An 18720-nucleotide genomic window follows, 5' to 3' on the forward strand; every position below is an offset into this window, starting at 1 on the left:
TTTTTTTTTTTTTTTACATTTGTATTGATTTAATTATAATCGTATAGTAAAAAAAAGATTTTTTTCGATGGGGGGAAACTATGGATTTAATAAATGTGATAATACAGCATTTAAAATATACGTTTTCATTAAATATTGTAAAGAAATAAATTAAAAGAGAGTGTTACTTCTCCAATATAGAAAGAACGGTTTTGCAGTAGTAACTAAAAGTTTAGCTAGATACAGATCTAAAAATATAATTTTGTTGACTCATCCAAATAATTATGTAGGGCACTAAAGCTGGTTACTGGTATGTCAAAACTTTTTGCAATATTGCTTGTCATGCTTGAGTTTCTGAATTATTTTGATGGCTCAACAAAATTATTTTCAAATTTATGACTACCTTTTAAATTTTTAGATACTTGAGCAAATTATTCTTTCCATGAAAGAGTTTAATAATTTTGTTGCGTTCTTTTAATAAGAACACTCTTTATTCTTTGATGATATTTAAGATTTAATATTCTTTACTTTTTTATATGACATAACGGCATAAAATACATTTGTAATAGGATTGAAATAGGATTTTCTATAGTTGTTTTGGAAATGATGGAGCAAGAATCAACTGCGGTTTAATAATCATGCAGCACCTCCTAATTGCATATCCCCTCGATGATTGCATCGGCAATCAGCCGCGCCACTAATTGATTCATTCCTAATGAACCCGCCATATTGGACACTTTACCTCTGTACACTATATAGTTACAAGCGTAAACTCGTAAACTCAATGCAAAGATGGTTGACAATAATAATGTGTCAATTGAATTTGCACTCGTAAAAGATTACGATAATCAACTAGCAGATGTGCTAGGAAATTTTTAGATTCAGATATATAAACTGCATTAAGGCGATATTGAATTTCAAACAACCATCTTACAATATGTGTAGTAATTGAGAGTTAGATTCATTCAATATTGCAAAGCAAAAATACTTTCCAAGTGTGTAGGAAATAAATTTTCTAACCCCACAGAGAGTTCAATTATATGCATTATTGACTGTATAATAGAATTATCACATTATTTCTTCGACCCAATAAATACCCATAATATGTTGCCATTACATAGGTAAACAGTAATGCACGCTCGCGAGATTACAACGATCGATATGAGTAGTAAACATGATAGCTCTATATTTTCGTCTTCTAATTAAATATAATTTGATAATGATTTAACTTTACGCGATTGATTGCTAATAAAGAGATGATGAAAAAAATAAAAATACATAAAAAGACGAATCTTAAATGGCTGACGTAATTACTTGAAAATAGATAATACGAAAATTGTGCTTCAGCAATTACGCTCGTTTCTGTACGTGCGATAGAAGCGCACGCGAGCAGTTTTTAGGAAAAGGATCGTGAATTGGGTGTCGATTTAAATCGCCTGAGCGCACGCGGACTACCCGAGATTCGTGAAGTCGACGACTCCGACATACATGACCGTATATAGAATAAGCGATGTTCCCGTTTCTCCCGCGTGCTTTTGCTTCACAGTTTCTCCTTTTCCAACTTCAGGATACTGGCTTACGAAATGCATGACGTTGACCCGCTTTAATGATACGATCACCTACTTGCGTTACCTCTCCGTCTTCGTTAAAACGTGCCCATTAACTGATATCTTTACTCATTTACGATACTCATTGATTAAAGACCGCGATCGCAGATTAAGAGAGATTTGAGAAATTAAGAAAAATTAAAAAATCTTAAACAATATTGAATATTAAATCTCATAGGATCGTACATGTGAGAACACAACCAATAAGAAATAGAGATGAAATGCCTATAACGATCCAAGCTAGAACTTTGTTGCATAAATAATTCTCAATGTAAATTATATATATATTATATATCTACGTGCATATATATCATATTTGTAGTTTTATCAAACTATGCGCTGAAATTTTTCCCAAACTTACAAACGCAGCTAAATGAAATAATATCACGATTAAATCTTGATGGTCAATATGCATCTATTAGAAAGATCTTAATATTGAACAAAAAACTGTAAAAAATTTTATTTTTAGACCGTGATTATTATTTTTGTGCTCTCGCGGATCTTATTATATCTTGACTTATCTTGTGACACATTTACTTCATTTTTGAAATTCGTATTAAATTTTTAAAATTAATATACCATAGTTTCTAAATTAGGAAACATAGAGTCGTATTCCTGAGACGCCCAAGATGTTTTCATGTCCATGGAGACTCCGCGAGCGCCCAGCTGTTGCGACCGGATATGCATTTCTCTTTAGGTTTCCAGTTCTTCTGAATGTCGTCAGTCTTGAGTTTGTCCTGAGAGATCCTCACACAAATTCTTTCACATTGAAAACTCAGGCATAAATTCACTGAATCACGAATCATTGGCACTATTAATCATTTATTTTAACAAAGATAATCATCTTAATTTTTTCGAGCAGTTCATAGATTCACAGTTTTGTAGAGTTTATTGATTCACATTTTCAATTCACTTGTGATTATAAACACGTCTTCTAAATATTTTAGAAACGTTTAGAAAAGTAGGAAATATGGTTAGTGCATGCACAACATCTGCCATTTTAATATAGAATTTCTAAAAAAAAAAAAAAAAAACAAAAAATATATAAAGAGGAACTTTTTGCTAAAGCAGTCAACAAGCCTACTCGCGTACTGACGTTAAATAGAGGTTGCAACATGAGGCGATATGTCAAGTTCACAATTTCTTCTCCTCCAACTTCGCGAAAGAGAGAACTTACGTGTTCGAAGCAAGTTTCAATGTTATTAAAGTTGCTTACCGATATCTTAAAAATTCGCGTGCGATGGAAATACCGATGTTATCTTTAAAACGTCTTTATATAATATAAATAACTTTCTCTTATCGTGCACGTATTAACATATCCTGCACTTAATAGATAAATTATTTTATTGCTATGCAGAGCAAATGCACACCTACGCTGTCACGCAATGTATCTACTCTGTGAGTTTCGTCCTGCAAATGTAACTTTTTGCACGTGACGACGTGAATCTGTGATTTATTATCGTAGAAATTTGATAATCTCTGATCTCATTTGAATTTGCTTTCGTTATGAGGTCAAGTAGAGTAATCTTATTACATGTATAAGATATATGTTAAGAGTGAGCTTCGAAATGGATGAAATTTTGCAATTAAGATTGAGCACAAAAACAATTTTATTTTATCAAATTTATAACGTCACATTCAATTAGAGTTAATTTTAATCATTTCTGTAAATTGTTTATTGCTCCTACCGAATATATCATTATATTAACTAAATTGTTTAACAATGAATTCAACACAATTTTAGAAAAAAATATTATATAATTCAAATTTAATTTAGGCGTTTATTAAGTAAATATGTTAAAATATGAACGTTTTTACTTTACAAATTGATCACAGGAATGAATTGATTTACATTTTGACATAAATATACATGAAAGTTAAAATTAACAAAATGTTATTTAACTTAAGCGATTAGATTACCATTAACTCTTTCATATCTAACAGTGTAGATTATATACTTGAGAAGATATAACGTCAATTTTATGTTTCAGAATTGAATATTATTTTCACTTATTAAAATATTCGAGCGTTTTTGCGGTATTATCATACTGCTAGTTTATAATTTCCGGGGCTTATTACTGCAATTTGTACTTGTTAGCGAATCTATCGAGGACAATCTTCGTTAAATCGATACGGTTGCGATAACGAGTAGGCACACACAACCAACGTACAAAGTGATTCGATTTCATATTTTAGCGCAAGTGATATTTTCGCGTGAAAGATAATGTCGCAGCGTGACGTCGCCGCCGTGCGATACGCGTATCGTTTCTCATGTAAAATCGCGATCTGACACTCATGCAAATTTGTACGCGCGCAAAACACGACAGCGTACATACGCGTTCAATGTCAACACCAACCGGTGAAATGCACGTATGATACCGTTAAGCACGAGCAAACGCAGTCGAACGTTTTCATAGACGGTCGGCGTGGTTAATCGAGAAATGATTAATTTCACGAAAGTTACGGATTAGCCGGGGATGGATGGTTTAATAATCAGTACATACGCGCACATTGCAATGCCGGTAGGACTGCAGTACTGTGAGTGTTACCATCACAACTGTGTGTTGTTGCAAACTATAGTGTGCCGACATAGCGAGGCACAGGGCGCATGTCCGTCTAATGTAAGCTAACCACCCTTACGACAGCGGATGATAGCCACCGCTACCGTTGAGCGGACGATCGAAAAAGCACCCACGTACACACGGCTGAGTCCCAAGTGTCGATTTACATCGATTCACTTTAATAGTTTAACATTTCTTTCCGCTCTTACCTTTGTAGTCGGTGACGTAATCAAACAAAGAACTGCCAGACGGACAGAATCTCCAATATATAATACAAGCGCGTGGATTTATGTGCAGGCTTTATCCTTTATGTACAGAATACAAGTTGCGTAAAACGTGACGTATTGCATGTTCTATAGTATCTACGGATACTAAAACTTTTAAATAACGAAAGCTTAAATGATATTTTAACGATACATTTTTACACGTGACAGTGATTTCTCCAAATAACGCAATGTGATTTAAAGTAAATTAAATATAATAAATATATCTAATTTCGTTAGAAATATGTTATTATACCTTTATACATTTTCTTTAATATTGCATGTTAACGAAAATTTATGAAGGTGTAATAATATGTTTCCGAATTTCTTGTTTAAATGATTTCACCATTTAACATCAAATTAAATTTCTCTTTCTCTCTTTTCTCTTTTAGAAAATAATATATATATATAGATATATTTAATATTTTTCAAAAATAATATAATATAATTATTTTTATATTACGATATTCTTCTTTTTTGTTATTAAAACCGTTTTATGTCTTCTGAATATAAAAGCTGTTTTCCAATTAGTGTACACTAGGAAAAAAATTTAGTGTCTTCGACAAAATCGTTCAAGTAAAGCATTTTTTAACAATACATGGTTTTGATGGATTTATTTTAAGAGTTTCATAGAACAAAACAGTGTAATCTAATACATTAAAAAAAATGGTTTGTTTGATGAATCAAAATTTTGCTGTAACAACAAATATTTGTTTTAAAATGTATTGAACAAGACTGTTTAGTTTTACCAATAAAACTGTTTAGTTGATATAAATATTTTTATTATTTATACTGAAAAGTATTATATATTAAACAAAAGAAATTAAATTTTTTTGTTATATAAACAAAGTCTTCGATTACTGTGAAAAATGTCAATTTTGTTGAAGGTACTAAACTTTTTTCCTAGTAATAATAAAGTTGGTTGGTCACAGAAGATTACAGTCTTTACAGTCGCGGTAAAGTTTACTCGCGTGTGGTGTAAATCGTTCTCTCAAAGAATTCAAGACAGCCTATCGATGTTGCTTGGACATTTCAAAAGTACAAAGTTCAAGGTTGAAAAAAGTAATGGAAGTGATCCTAGAAGTTGATATAAACGAGTCATATGTTTGGCAGTTGATTTATCAAGATTTATTACTTCCTTATCGCTTTTAAACCTGACTCGCCAACATAAGAAATTGACCGTTAATGCATCAAATTGCATCAGTAAAATATTATCGCAGCTGTGTTTCGCACCGAGTGATGAGTGATTTTATTTATCGAATAGAAGTTGACAAATTTACTATAAAAATTAATTGTACTGGACGTTTCAAAATTTCAATTGTAAGTGTTTTAATTGTCGCGCGGCATCTAGATATTAAGCTTATTCTATGCCGTGGAAGGTTGTCTAAAACTGTTGAATATTTTTGTAAACCGTGTCCTATTTCATATTTAATAGCACTGCTTCGTGCACTTGGTAAGGAATAGGATTCTAGGAAAAATCGTTGTAATGCTTCCCGGGAAGCATCCCATTCGCGTGCCGCCTATCAAGTTCGTAACATATTGCTGTGTCATATTACTGCAAAATGAAAAAAAAAGGCAAAGAAAAAGATTCGCCTAGCTAGCGTCACTTTGATTTCACCGCTGAGTTCTGCCTTTCGCGCAGAATAACGTTTTCGCTGAGAAACGGCGCAAGCTGCCGTGAAAATTGGATGCCTTCGCAGGAGAAAACACGCTTCCCTCTTAAAAGTATCAATATAACGCGTAGTTTGCGAAAGGATGTACAATGTGAAGCATAGCTCTTTTGAGAGGAGATAAATGGTGAACCAACCGCTTTGTTGGTTGCAAACGAATTTAAATAACCATTTTGTTACAAGTGAAAAAAAATGCTTATCCCGTTTTCATAATAAAATTATTAATTCTTTTATGACACACACTCGATAAAATCTTTTTAAGTGCTTGATATCGTCACAATGAATACAAAAGGTACTTGTACAGGCAAGATATCTTTAAAAAATACCTTATTTTTAAAAAGTACATATCAATTCGCAATGTATTAACAAAGAATAAAATAGATTGTATATATCTCAAAATTATTTTATCTAAAAAGATGACACACAAAAAATGTATTCAAACTTCTAACGTATTTATTGTATAAAATTGCTAATTAATATTTATTTTCTGCAAAAATAAAGCTTTTTGAATTAAAATTTGTCTTTGTACGAATTTTTGTACTCACTATATGTCAATTTACAATATATGTGTTCCTTTCATTGTATAATTTATTTAAAGAATTCAAATTGTTGAGAGTCAAAGTACAACCCTTTTATGGTTAATTAAATTTATATGGCATAAATGGAATCGTGTTGTTCAAATTTCTGTAGATTGGACTTCGATTAACTCTGGATAATCAAATTTTTTTTCGCTTCCAAATCCCTTTTCCCGTTACTTCATAAATGTGACGTCAACGGTGCGATAGAATACGGCCGAGTAATTTCCATATATTCGATTGTCGTTTGACGTACAGGGCTACAGTGGCTACATAGTCGTTATTTGGAGAATTATCTATTTATACGTTTGTACCACGGATGACTCTCTCTTCCCCCTCTCCCCGACCCTTCCGAAATATTGATCCCGCGAGACGCCCGCTGCCGAACGTCACGTTTGAAAACGAGGTTACGACAGATACAAAATTTATTGCTCGCCAGAGGAAGGAGGGACAAGGAGGGGAAATGCTGGGTGCAGGTACTACACTCGCGATTACGGCGCTCGGCAGACCGAGACCTAATCATTTCGCGCGATGCTCCCAAGGAACCTTGAACTTTGTATTTCGTCGAAGACAAATCGAATTTTCGCGTGCGACCATGCAAACTTTTTATACACCTCATGCTGTATCGGCTGACATTTCTACGAAAGGGTATTCAATGTATAAGTTTGGAATTAATTTCCCGTTATAAACATGAAAAGTGGACGCCAATCGTCGCGATTTCGTCGAAAGATATTTTCGCGGGCTCGCATAATTCGTGATATAAATACAAATCTAGCATATATCTATATATATTGCACTGGTTTAGATCCCTGCTTTAAAAAATACACTATTTGCTGCAACGAAAATTAAAGATGTATTAGATATATAATAATCTCTGCAAGAAGTGATTAAAATTGGAAATTATACTTTCCATATAAAAATGAATGTTATATATACATATGAAGATTTAATATTTAGAGTCAATATTTATATTTAACAATACAATTTTATACTTTACATAAAATTCTGTTCATTTTATTTTAATTATTTGAAAAAATATATCTAGCATTTTATTGAAATGATTTTTGATTCTAAATCGCTATTAAATTTTTCGTATTTATTACTTTCAAATACAATATAGAAAAATTTGTTATTCTCTCATAATTTTTTTTCATTTTGTTAAAAAATACATATAATACATCTCTGAATGAACGAGATAGAGCGGCGAGAAAAGAAAGACGAGAAGTAACTCGGAGTTTGCAGCAGACGCATCTCGTTGTCTTCCATCGTGCACGTGTCCTGATAACGAAACCTGGCCATAATTACTTTGCTTAACTGGACATGCACCTCGCGAAATTACAATTACAAATCGGTGGCGAGCAAAGCTGCATCGCACCTCCTCATCAATTATTTATGAGCTAACGCTGCCGTTCTCGGCGGTCCTCCTTGCTCCGAATCCACGTTTCAGATTTATCCGAGCGAGCGCGTTTCGCTTTCCGTGCAACACGCACCAGTTTCCTGCGTGTCGGTGCGTGCTGAGCTGCGTGTAGATGAAACATATATCTGTCACATGCAATAGTACAATTATGCATTTGATGATTTTGATCAATTTTTTTTTTCTACGTTTTCCTCTCTCATGTTAGGTACAGCGAAAAAACATAAGTATATATTTTTCTTTCATAACTTTTTAACGAGTAAAGAAATTTGTAATGTAAAAGGTTATGGTCCGATAAAAATTCTGGAACGCGTTACAAAAGCACATTATATTTCTACAATGTCTAAAAATGGTCTAGCATCTCAATTATTTCGCGGTCTAATTAACCAGAAGAAATAGTTTTCTAGAAACTACAATTTCTTCATTGATGAATCGCTTTTGAAACGTTTAATTTAAAATTAGAGAGAAGTCTTTAGATTCTTTTGTAATTTAATAATTCTAATGAATTTTAATTTGATAATCTTTTACAATCAAAAACAAAGAAATAATAAATGATAAATTTTAATAAATTTTTTCCTCTTAGTCTATTAATGATGATAAGTAATACCGGCGATCGTAAAATATTTTGGAAGTATGTTAGCGAGCAAATAATATAATCGACCGAGTTGAATACTTTAAGCGATAATGACGTAATGCAATCGTGTCCGTTCGAGATCTTTTTTTTTCGACTCACACCTTCGATGCAGGAAGGTCAAGCGTGGGCAGCGCAAAATATGTGCGTCGTTGACTCGGTTATTCGATCGTTTTTGCGCATTAATATTAAGAATTGTCCGCGAATCGCATATTGCGTTTATAATGCATTTCGCATTAACTCTGAATTAATGTTTTTAATTTTTCTTGGAAATTGCGTGTGTAGTTACTATTTCTCATGCCTTATACAAAATTCAGACTAACGTGGCAATTTTCATAAAGTACACAACGATTTTAATCGTGCAAAATTATTTTGTATCTTGTCGTCAAATGAATTATTATGTTAGTAATCTTGAATCTTATCGTTAGATTAATTATTATATATTATTGTTATATTAATGCGATTTGATGAATTAATTTAATCATTAAAAAATAATCTTTTTTGTAAGACATCGTTAATTTTTGCAGTGTAGTATTTCTTTATCTCAGCATGATATAAATTTTAATATACTACAATAACTCTGATAGTATTTTTATGTTAATTTTAATGATCTATAATAAATTAATCCAAATTAGTGATTAAATAAAGATAATGTTCGTAAATTTGGTGTAAAATATCTTGCATAATAATGGAACACGATTTAATTATTCGACTTGATTCTCTAGCAGATTGCATTCAACTATTATCTTGGATTCAATTTAATTAACAACTTCTTCAGCCGAAAGATAACTGTTCGCGATTTTTTGATAGTTAAGCAAGCATCAAGAAGATTTAATACGAAAAATTAATCTTCTTACATGCCCACACAAAACGGATTAGCGCATGCAGAGACTATTTATTGTATTATATTATTAAAAACGTGATGCGCCGAAATAGAAAAGGTAAATCTGACTATTTAGATTATTTAACACGTTTCCGTTTGATTCCTCATCTTCAAGTCAAATGACATGCAATACGTAAATTCACGGAATGGTTTCGTTAAGAGTATTATCATATAACCAAGTGTGAAAAAGCGAAAAAAACGAGATGAAAAGGAAGAATTATTGAAAATTGAAGCAGACTGTTATTCTTCGGAAATTTTCTCTGAGAGATTTTTTAGAGAGCTTTTTTTTCAGAAAAATGCTGTTGAATTATGAATACGTATTGTACAAGCTTGTATTTTTGGAATTATATTTAGATAGTTTAAAATCCGTGTTAGATTATCGTATTATAAAATTTACGAGAAAATACTACATATAACTTGGCGTATCGTAATGTACATCAAATAATTTAAAGTCCACTTTAGGATGTAATAATTTACATCATTGAATGATACCAATTTATAGACTAACTATAATCAATAATACATACAGGAAAATGCTGTGCATAGATAACAAAGTCATTTAGTGCAAATGACATTTGCAAAATTAAAACATAAAGATAGAATACTATTCATTTCTATAAACAGTGATGAAGACTCTTTTTTTAGATATAGTTTCATGAAGATAATGCGACTGAGAAGTCTGTCGTATGACGCATCTCAATGCAAAGGAAGTGATGTCACAGTATTATGGTTACGAGTCCCTCAATGGTCGGTCATGGTTGACAAACCAAGCGTCCACTTTTTTTTTACTCCCTTCAAGTCTTGCTATTCCTCTTAACGTATACCCGCCTTTTGCTGGGGATTGCCCTTAGAGGTGTGTCGTGTAAGAGATTAAAGTCAGGTATTAAAGTTCAAATATACAGGACGTTTTCCAATACGTGAACACGTTTTCGAAAGTAGTAAGAAACAAAATAAAAAGAAAGATAACATATCTATTCCATTAGATTTAACTTCGCAAATTATAAGTTACTTTTGTGTCGTATTAATTACTTACCTATTTTATAAAAGGTGGTCAAAGTAAAAGATGGATTTAACAATTTCCTAAATGTGTATTATTAAAATCTTCAAGAAATGATTATTAATAAAATTATTCAAACGAACGTAAATCATATTGAAATATGAAAAATGACTGTGATTTAGTAACAAAGTTATTTAGAGCCTCTTATATAACTTTTGCGCGCGCTGAATTTATTGATTTTTTAATATCCATATACTAGGAAACATATTGTAGAAAAGTAGGCGGAAGAAAGGTCTGCGCTTGATATTCGTCTAAATATTAGCTGTCCATTGGATTTGGATATATCGATACGTGGGTCGATCGTTGTGCGCGCGTTGCCTGAACAAGATGCCATATATGCGTTCGCTCGGTTCACAGAAACGATACGTGGGCCAAAAGAACACGAGTCAAAGCTGCCTTAACCGGTCTACCTTAACCAGAATATATTTCGATATTACAAGTGATATAAAGAGATATATATATATATATATGAAGAGAGAAAGTAGAACTGTATCGACATAGGAGTCGTTGTACAGTTTATTGTGTTTTCGTAAAATATTCTAATCAAGAATGCTTTTTCCTACTTTGTATAAAATCTCCGCAGATGTACGCGATTTATTTTACAAGCATTATGATTAATATCTGATGTAATGAAGTGTCACAGTCAAGAATAAACTTTTCCAGAGCTTCCACCATCCATATCAGCGTAAGAAATTAATAATAATTCGTTTAATATAATTATTGTATTATATTCTTATAACTTAACAATTATTCACTAGTCTGAATATGACAACTGCATATTATTTATTTAATCGGTAATATAATTTAAGGAATTAGTAAATTTTTTAATTTTATTACATTTAAAAAATTATTGAAATTAAAAAATTAATAAAGAAATAAAATTCAATTCCACTGTTTTATATATGTATACACATCTAATTTATATTTTATTACGAATTATACGACAATTATACAAGTGACTTTTAAATAATGCCACCTGCTAAAGCACGTTCGTTCTTAAGTAAACCTATTAATTTGTCTGTCGATGGAAACTTATCTTTTTTAATGTTGCCATTTTTAAAGGAGATAGAATTGATTATTTTACCTGCAGCATCTCGAGACGCGACGACGCCTGCGGTGCTGCCATATTTCAACTGTCTATTGCTTGCGGTGTTCTCGTTCTGTAAAAATAATAAAAGTTTCGTTATTTCTGAAACAATGAATGGACATAAATCAACCATAAATCTTAGCACACAGATATGTACATAATATTCCACAATATAATGATCTAAATTCTTTTGTTTAAATTTTAATAAAAAAATTTATATATTATTTTCTTAAGAAGATGATATCAATGTCGAAAGCTTGATAAATCTTTATTTATTATTTATATACATTTTGTATTATTTTAATATTACAAAATGATTGACGTTTATAAATTACCCATTTAACATTGTCAATATCTAACGATGCTAATGTGATTTAAAGATAATATTTGTATTTATTATTATACAAAAAATACAACTTTTATTTAAATATAATTATTTAGATACAAGTAAACAGAAAATAGATATCGTAAATGTAATTAAAAATACAATTAGTTTGGAATTAACAAGTTTTGTCAATTTCGCATATTTCTCATGGATTACGAACTGCCTTTCCGGTTCGCTGAATTGAGATACGCTTGCTAAATATTCCAATAAAGGTTGGCGTCATAAACACTGAGACAAATGCTGCGTATCTATAATTCGCTACTGGCAGAGTGGTAATATCGCGGGTGAAAATAGATCGGTTCGGCGTGTGTGTGCGGAAAACGATGCAGTTCCTTGAGTTCCAAATAATTATACTTAAAATAGAGTTTCATGCTGGTATTAGCTACAAAGCATAAGTGCCCCCATAAGTGGATGCATCGTAATAACTATATTAACCATCGGCCAAATAAATATATGGCTTGCTTTGCGTTCACAGAAATTCGTTACTGTAACAATATATCGAATATATTCCGACATAAAATTGGACATCCCTAACATAATGTGTTAATTGGATTTAATAACACAGTTCAACAAAAAATGACTTTTTTCGAACATCAGAAAGAAATTAGTTATTTTCTACAGTTCTTTTGGATACTGAATAAAAATTTGTAAATGCAAAAGTTGTAAAAAAAGATTGTTTTCACGTATTTTTTCGTATTTTGTAAATATGATGTGCAAAAAACTAAAGCAGTTCTATTGCAATTAAAACTAAGTATCTCCTATTGTTAAGGAATTCAATTTTCAAATTTATAGTTAAATAATAAATTAAATGGAATTTATTTTTCTCTCTCCAGCATGTCATCTATCACAATTTTAACATAACAAAATGTATAAAAATAATCCTTCTTTGCAACTTTGATTGTTAATTTTTCAAATTGTGACGTGATGGAGCAATTTGAAAATCGTGGCGCGCGCGGATTTACATTCAGAATCCAAAAAATTACGGGAAATAACTAGTCTCATTCCGGAATTTTATTAAACTATGTAATAAATCTGAACTTTTTAGGATTAGTACTAAATAATATCAATTTTCAATTTAATTTACGTATGTTACAATTAAAGTAATAGAAATCAATATTTTTATTTATCCAATTTTGGACAAATAAAAAAAATCCTCTTAAGCTGTCGATCTCTCAAAATCGCGCAAAGAGAAACGTCAGGCTACCGTGATAGTGCATGCGATTTCCGAGCGGGAATATATCAAAAGGTTTATAATTGGCTTTCACTTTTTGTTTCCACCTGCCGCATTACTATAGCGCAATTCGCGCGGCGGCTCGCAAAGGTAATTGTAAAGCCAAAACGAATTCGAGCTCTGGATGGAACGGCAGGTGATTATTGTTGCTCTTTCGAGCGCTTCACCTCTCTGTAAAGATCGAACCAACGTGGGTGGATCAGTAGCGTGGGCGCGCGTTTGATATCACTGCGTTTGATATCACGTTATCGAGCTCAATCGTTTTCATGCGCTTCTCGTCCATGAAACGTTTGTATACAGCTGGCGTTAGAATATGGTTGAAAGACATATTTCCGATCGCTAATACGTAAATCTACTCACGCGTAAGTAGAAGTGAATAATGACGCCGTTTTTTTTTTTTTCGGCGGTGCAACGCGAATTCATTAAAATTCAAGACTGCCGTCCTTGACGAGATGCTCTTCGGGAAATTATTGACATGTGATGGCTCGCTGTGGCAACAGTGTTTTTAGGCCAACAGATATTGTGACTCACGAACGTGACGTAACCGCGAGACTTTTATGGTTAAGAACTGAGAGGCATAGTGGTTCGCGACTTATTTGCTATTTTCTCCGAGTACATTTTGCGTTGTGATTAGAAGTCCTGATCATCGCATTAGGTACTTAATTAACTCTTTTAAAATTATCGTAGCGGAGATGTACGTATACAGTTGATACAGCATTCTAATAGATAGATTACAGCTATCAATCCATTACTGAAACATATGGATCCTGTAGTGATCTTGGAAATTGATTTTCCTAATTTTTAAGTAATATAACAATTTGGAATAATTTTATGTTGCATATAATCTTATCTTTCACAGTTTTGTTCTATTCACGTTGGCAAATTTACCATACTATTATATATGTATGTATACTAGAAGTTGCAATTTTTTATTTAGTTAAAACAATTGTTTTTAGGTAGAAACTTCTTTTAAAACTACACTGAAACAAAATTTTCGGTATTTGCGATTATAATTACATGTTGTCATAATTATGGTTATTCAGTAATAACCATAATTATGACAACATGTAATTATATTAGTACATTATAGCAGTCTATAATGTACTAATAATAACTATATACATAGTTCTATCAATAAACATATATGTTGATGTTGACAATAAAGTTGACAATAAAAAAGAATACAATTTAACTTTAATTTGTAGTCGATTAACTACATATATAATATTTGTTGATAGAACTGTTGGTACAGCTATTATTGTTTACGTTGTAAAACTAATAATAATTATGGTAACATGCATTTAATAGTCATAAATATCAAAAAAGCTTTTCTCTTAGTGCACAATAACAAAAAAAAAAAATTAATAGATCCTAGAAATCAAGAAGCTCCTTTATAATGTTACAAAAATATATTCCTGTGTTACGAGTTTATCAATACAAAATAACAAACGTTTTTATCTATTTTATCTTGTTCCCAATTTTATTTGTTTTTACTGTAATTGTTCAATCTTTGCCGGTGTACAGTGTACATAAACGATGTTTACGGTTGAAGAATTCATTTCATCGCATGGAACTCTGGAATAAATGCATTTGATTAGATTCAATGTAAACTTTGCAAATCTGTCGAATTCGACGGTGTACGCACGAAGCGAACGAAAACGTCCGGTGACCCAGGTATTCGACTTTTGCGTGCTCTTATTGCACGGATTATTTATAGTTTTACTAAAAACGTACTCTTCGCCACGATTACCATAGGCTACTCCCATACGTATGGTCACCACCAAAGTACCACGGCTCCATTTCTATAATTAAACTGCACGCGCGTGCGGTCATTTACAATAAAGTTCGTGAAAAGCGAACGTGTACTTGTGCCAATAAATCGTCCGAGACCGTGGAAGCGGACGAGGGCAAACGTAAACGCAAAACAATATTATGCTGCGTGTAGAGTCGCGGTAACCAACTTTTAATTGGCGTCTTGAAAAGAAGCGTGTGAGAAGCGCACTTTATTCTTCCGGCAATTAGGTATGACACTCCCACGGCGGGTAGATAAGAATCTCTGCAGCGATTTAATAACGCACGAACCGCATCGGAATTTTTGATGTTGTTACTCGCGCGTGCGTGTGCAGACGTCTGGTGAGTGTGCACAATTAGGTTCGCACATGGCGAGCACGTGCCCAATTTGAAGACGAGGGAGAAAAGGCGCCGGGCATTTGTGCAGCTTAATGCATTTGATATGTCATATCAGAATAACAACGCGGTGCGGCGCGCGATCGACTCCTCCAACGGATTCGATTAATCGCGGATAAGCTGGATTTATCGCGTCATAACACAATGAGGATATTTTTTTTTCTCTGAGTTCTGTATGACACTCGAATCGCCGATAATATTCCTCTAGAATCGCTGAAGGTGTCAATTTAGTAATTTTCTGTCTTTGTTTACGCGGTTAGTAAAAAGCTATTTTGGTATTATATTTATGTCATTAGAATTATTTGTATTATATTCACATATCTCCAATTCTGTATATCTAATACAAAAAAGAGAAAAAAAGTCAAACGGTCAGCAGAGCCAAAAATTGGCGGTTCTAGTTGATATAACAACAATCCGCGTTTATATAGAAATTCCTATATGATGGTATAAAACTTGTGCGGAACTTCAATTAAAACACACGTGTTACCTTAATTGCCGTAGAATTCATTTAGTTAAATTCGCAATTAATTAAATAGCGCTAGATTACAATTCTGCATTGATTAAACGCCAAATTGGCACTGTACGCGGTACAAAACAATATTCGATATAGCTCTCCGGAGATAATTACTCCGCAATTAATATCACAGCGGCTTTTAATAACGTCTTTGAGATACGGACGATGTGGGGGACGAAGTGGTGCTCGCGATGATTTAACGGGCTGTGCGTAGCGGTGCAATTAGATGGCTGCATCTTAAGAACGCGTCTGGCCATTCCGCGCTCTCCATATTCCTATTATCTCTCATCTCGGCTCGACAAAGTCCAGACACACGGCAGACGAAATTTCTTTCTCTCCCCGAGTAATCGTTGGAAATTACGCCGTGGGTCTAACATGGGGAGGATTGGCGTAAAACGGAGCTCGAGAATTATTTGCGTCGCTTATCCACGGACACCTTCAAGATTGCGCAATTATAGTGGAATTTAAGCGTGCGACAAGCTGCGCGATCTCATTCATTGAAATAAATTGTAACGGCATGAGGGAGTCTCCGTTTTGTAAAACATTGTTGCTGCGTGAGAAACTATATATCAACTGAACATTCTGTATTCATAGAAGACAAAACATATCTCATACAGCATAAAAGCCTGCAGCAATGTTGCTGCAACGATGCAATGTTGCTGCAATATTGCTAGAATGATCTGTACTGTATATAGGAGTGATATATTTTAATTATAGTTTACATGTTCAACTTCTATTTACCTTAAAAGGCAAGGTATACATTTTATCTCAATTGTGATGGTGAACTTTGTAATAATGTATATTCATGTATCTATTGTTTTGCGGGCATTAAAGGGCAGGTTATCAAAACAGCGCCCCATTGTTTTGTTGCGCTCATGATAAATATTTGCTTAAATTTAATAATTTAATGTTACTTTCACATCAGCTCATTAATTATAATTTGGGGAAAAGAACGAGCAAAATAATGATTTTTTTATTATTACAAATAATTGAAGGATTTTTATTATTAGTTACGCTTTGATGAAAATCGTTATAAAATATTGCGAAAGCAAGCGAGGAAATTAGAACGCCCCACAACTAATTTTGCCGCAAAAATATGATTGATATTTGTCCAAGAAATGTCAATATGTCGCAATATGGACGATTAATTGAGCGATTCTATGGTAAAAATCTAAAATACAATCTAAAAGTATTGATATCGAAAAACCTTTTCTAGATATCTCGATATTTTCGTGTTTAAAAGAAGTCAATTTCAAAAAATATTCTTCAGCGTAAAGAGAAAGCATTCGATGGTTTTATGGGACAGATCTACACACAAGCGTAGATCAGACCAAAAAGATCGGATTGAATTGTTTCGACAGTCTTTTTGACGTTCGCCAAAATGTAACTCGCGCAGCATCGTTTTGTCCTGTGGTTGTGTGCGTCTGTTGCATTATTGATGCGGCACGATAAGGCAGAATCTACTTAGCGTTGAACTCGATAGCGAACAAAATGTACGAGCAACAGCGCCGATGTGACACAAGCGAAAGGGAGAGAGAGAGAGACAGAGAGAGAATGCACTCACCGTTGTCTGCGGGAAAGGACTCCGGCAGAGAGGTAATCACAGATGATCCGTGGCCCGTCTTTACGCGAGGAGGACCAATGCAGCACTGACAGTTCCACCGTCCCTCTCTGATTTTCATCCTGCGACTCCCTCTCCGTCCTTCTCCCTCCCGGTTAATATGAAGAGAGTAAGAAGGCGACGGCGAGTAAACGAGAAGGGTTCATGAACCCGAGAGGAAACGTTGGAAGGAGGAAGTGTCAGGTGAACGTGGTGCGTCTTGCTAGAAATGACGACGTTTGGACAGGTCGGATCGTGTGGTCCCTCCGCCGGATGGTATCCTTTGGAGAGAGAGAGAGAGAGAGAGTTTCAAAGATATAATAAAGTTTCTTCATGATAAAGTGATTTATCGACATGATAGATCATCTGGAGATGATAGTCTAGTTGATCATGCTTGATAAATTGTGAGATCTTAATAAGTATTTCGTTTTAGAGATAGACTTGTATTAACAAAAGGTTACAACCAGTGATAAACGATATTGTGTAGAATAAATAATGTATTGGTAATCGCATTATCTAAAATGATCTCACTTTGGAAGATTAAAATAAGATACTGCGTTAAGAAAATAAATTCTGTTTAAACAAGATGCACCATTAATCGCTTTTTCCTAACGTAATATTAAAGTATGTATACCATATTTTTAAAATTCGGCGTTTTTAGACTGAACTCTTGTTTAAAACTGATTTGAATTTCCCATGAGGTTCATTTTGAAAGAGTTCAAATTCCCAGAACGAATTTTTTTGGAACCACCGAACAGTCCTTTCGCAAACAGAGGCCTCCAAAGGCCGATATAATATGTTTCTACCTGCCTCAACTGCACCGTGCCCCAGTTTTTGCAGTTCATATAAGAAAAATATATGCGCGATTCTTTCATGGAAAGCACACTGTTTTCTCGTGGAACAAATTAACAATCGGGAACAGTTCGCTTATCAAAGAAAATTGAACATAAAACCTTTACAAATTATTAATAGCATAACCGCAAATATACTTTCTATCAAGTTTACTAATTGCAATCAACTGTCAATTAGTCAAATTTCGTATGGTGCAGTCTCATATATGGATCCTTTTTTACGTT

General features: G+C 33.2%; 1 protein-coding gene across 1 annotated transcript in view; it reads right to left on the reverse strand.

Moving 5' to 3' along the window:
• LOC108776998 (uncharacterized) overlaps positions 1–17687 on the reverse strand; it is a 29537-nt gene extending 11850 nt beyond the window's left edge. Inside the window, exons 1-2 of the mRNA XM_018543776.1 lie at positions 17609–17687; positions 11725–11800 (exon numbers count right to left, since the gene is read on the reverse strand). Of these exons, the coding sequence (XP_018399278.1) occupies positions 11725–11766 (42 nt within the window). The 5' untranslated portion in view covers positions 11767–11800; positions 17609–17687. The remainder of the gene's footprint in view (positions 1–11724; positions 11801–17608) is intronic.
• Positions 17688–18720: the final 1033 nt, after the last annotated feature.

This window comes from Cyphomyrmex costatus, unplaced genomic scaffold, assembly GCF_001594065.2.
Source record: "Cyphomyrmex costatus isolate MS0001 unplaced genomic scaffold, Ccosl1.0 scaffold398, whole genome shotgun sequence".
In the NCBI taxonomy this organism is placed as follows: domain Eukaryota; kingdom Metazoa; phylum Arthropoda; class Insecta; order Hymenoptera; family Formicidae; genus Cyphomyrmex; species Cyphomyrmex costatus.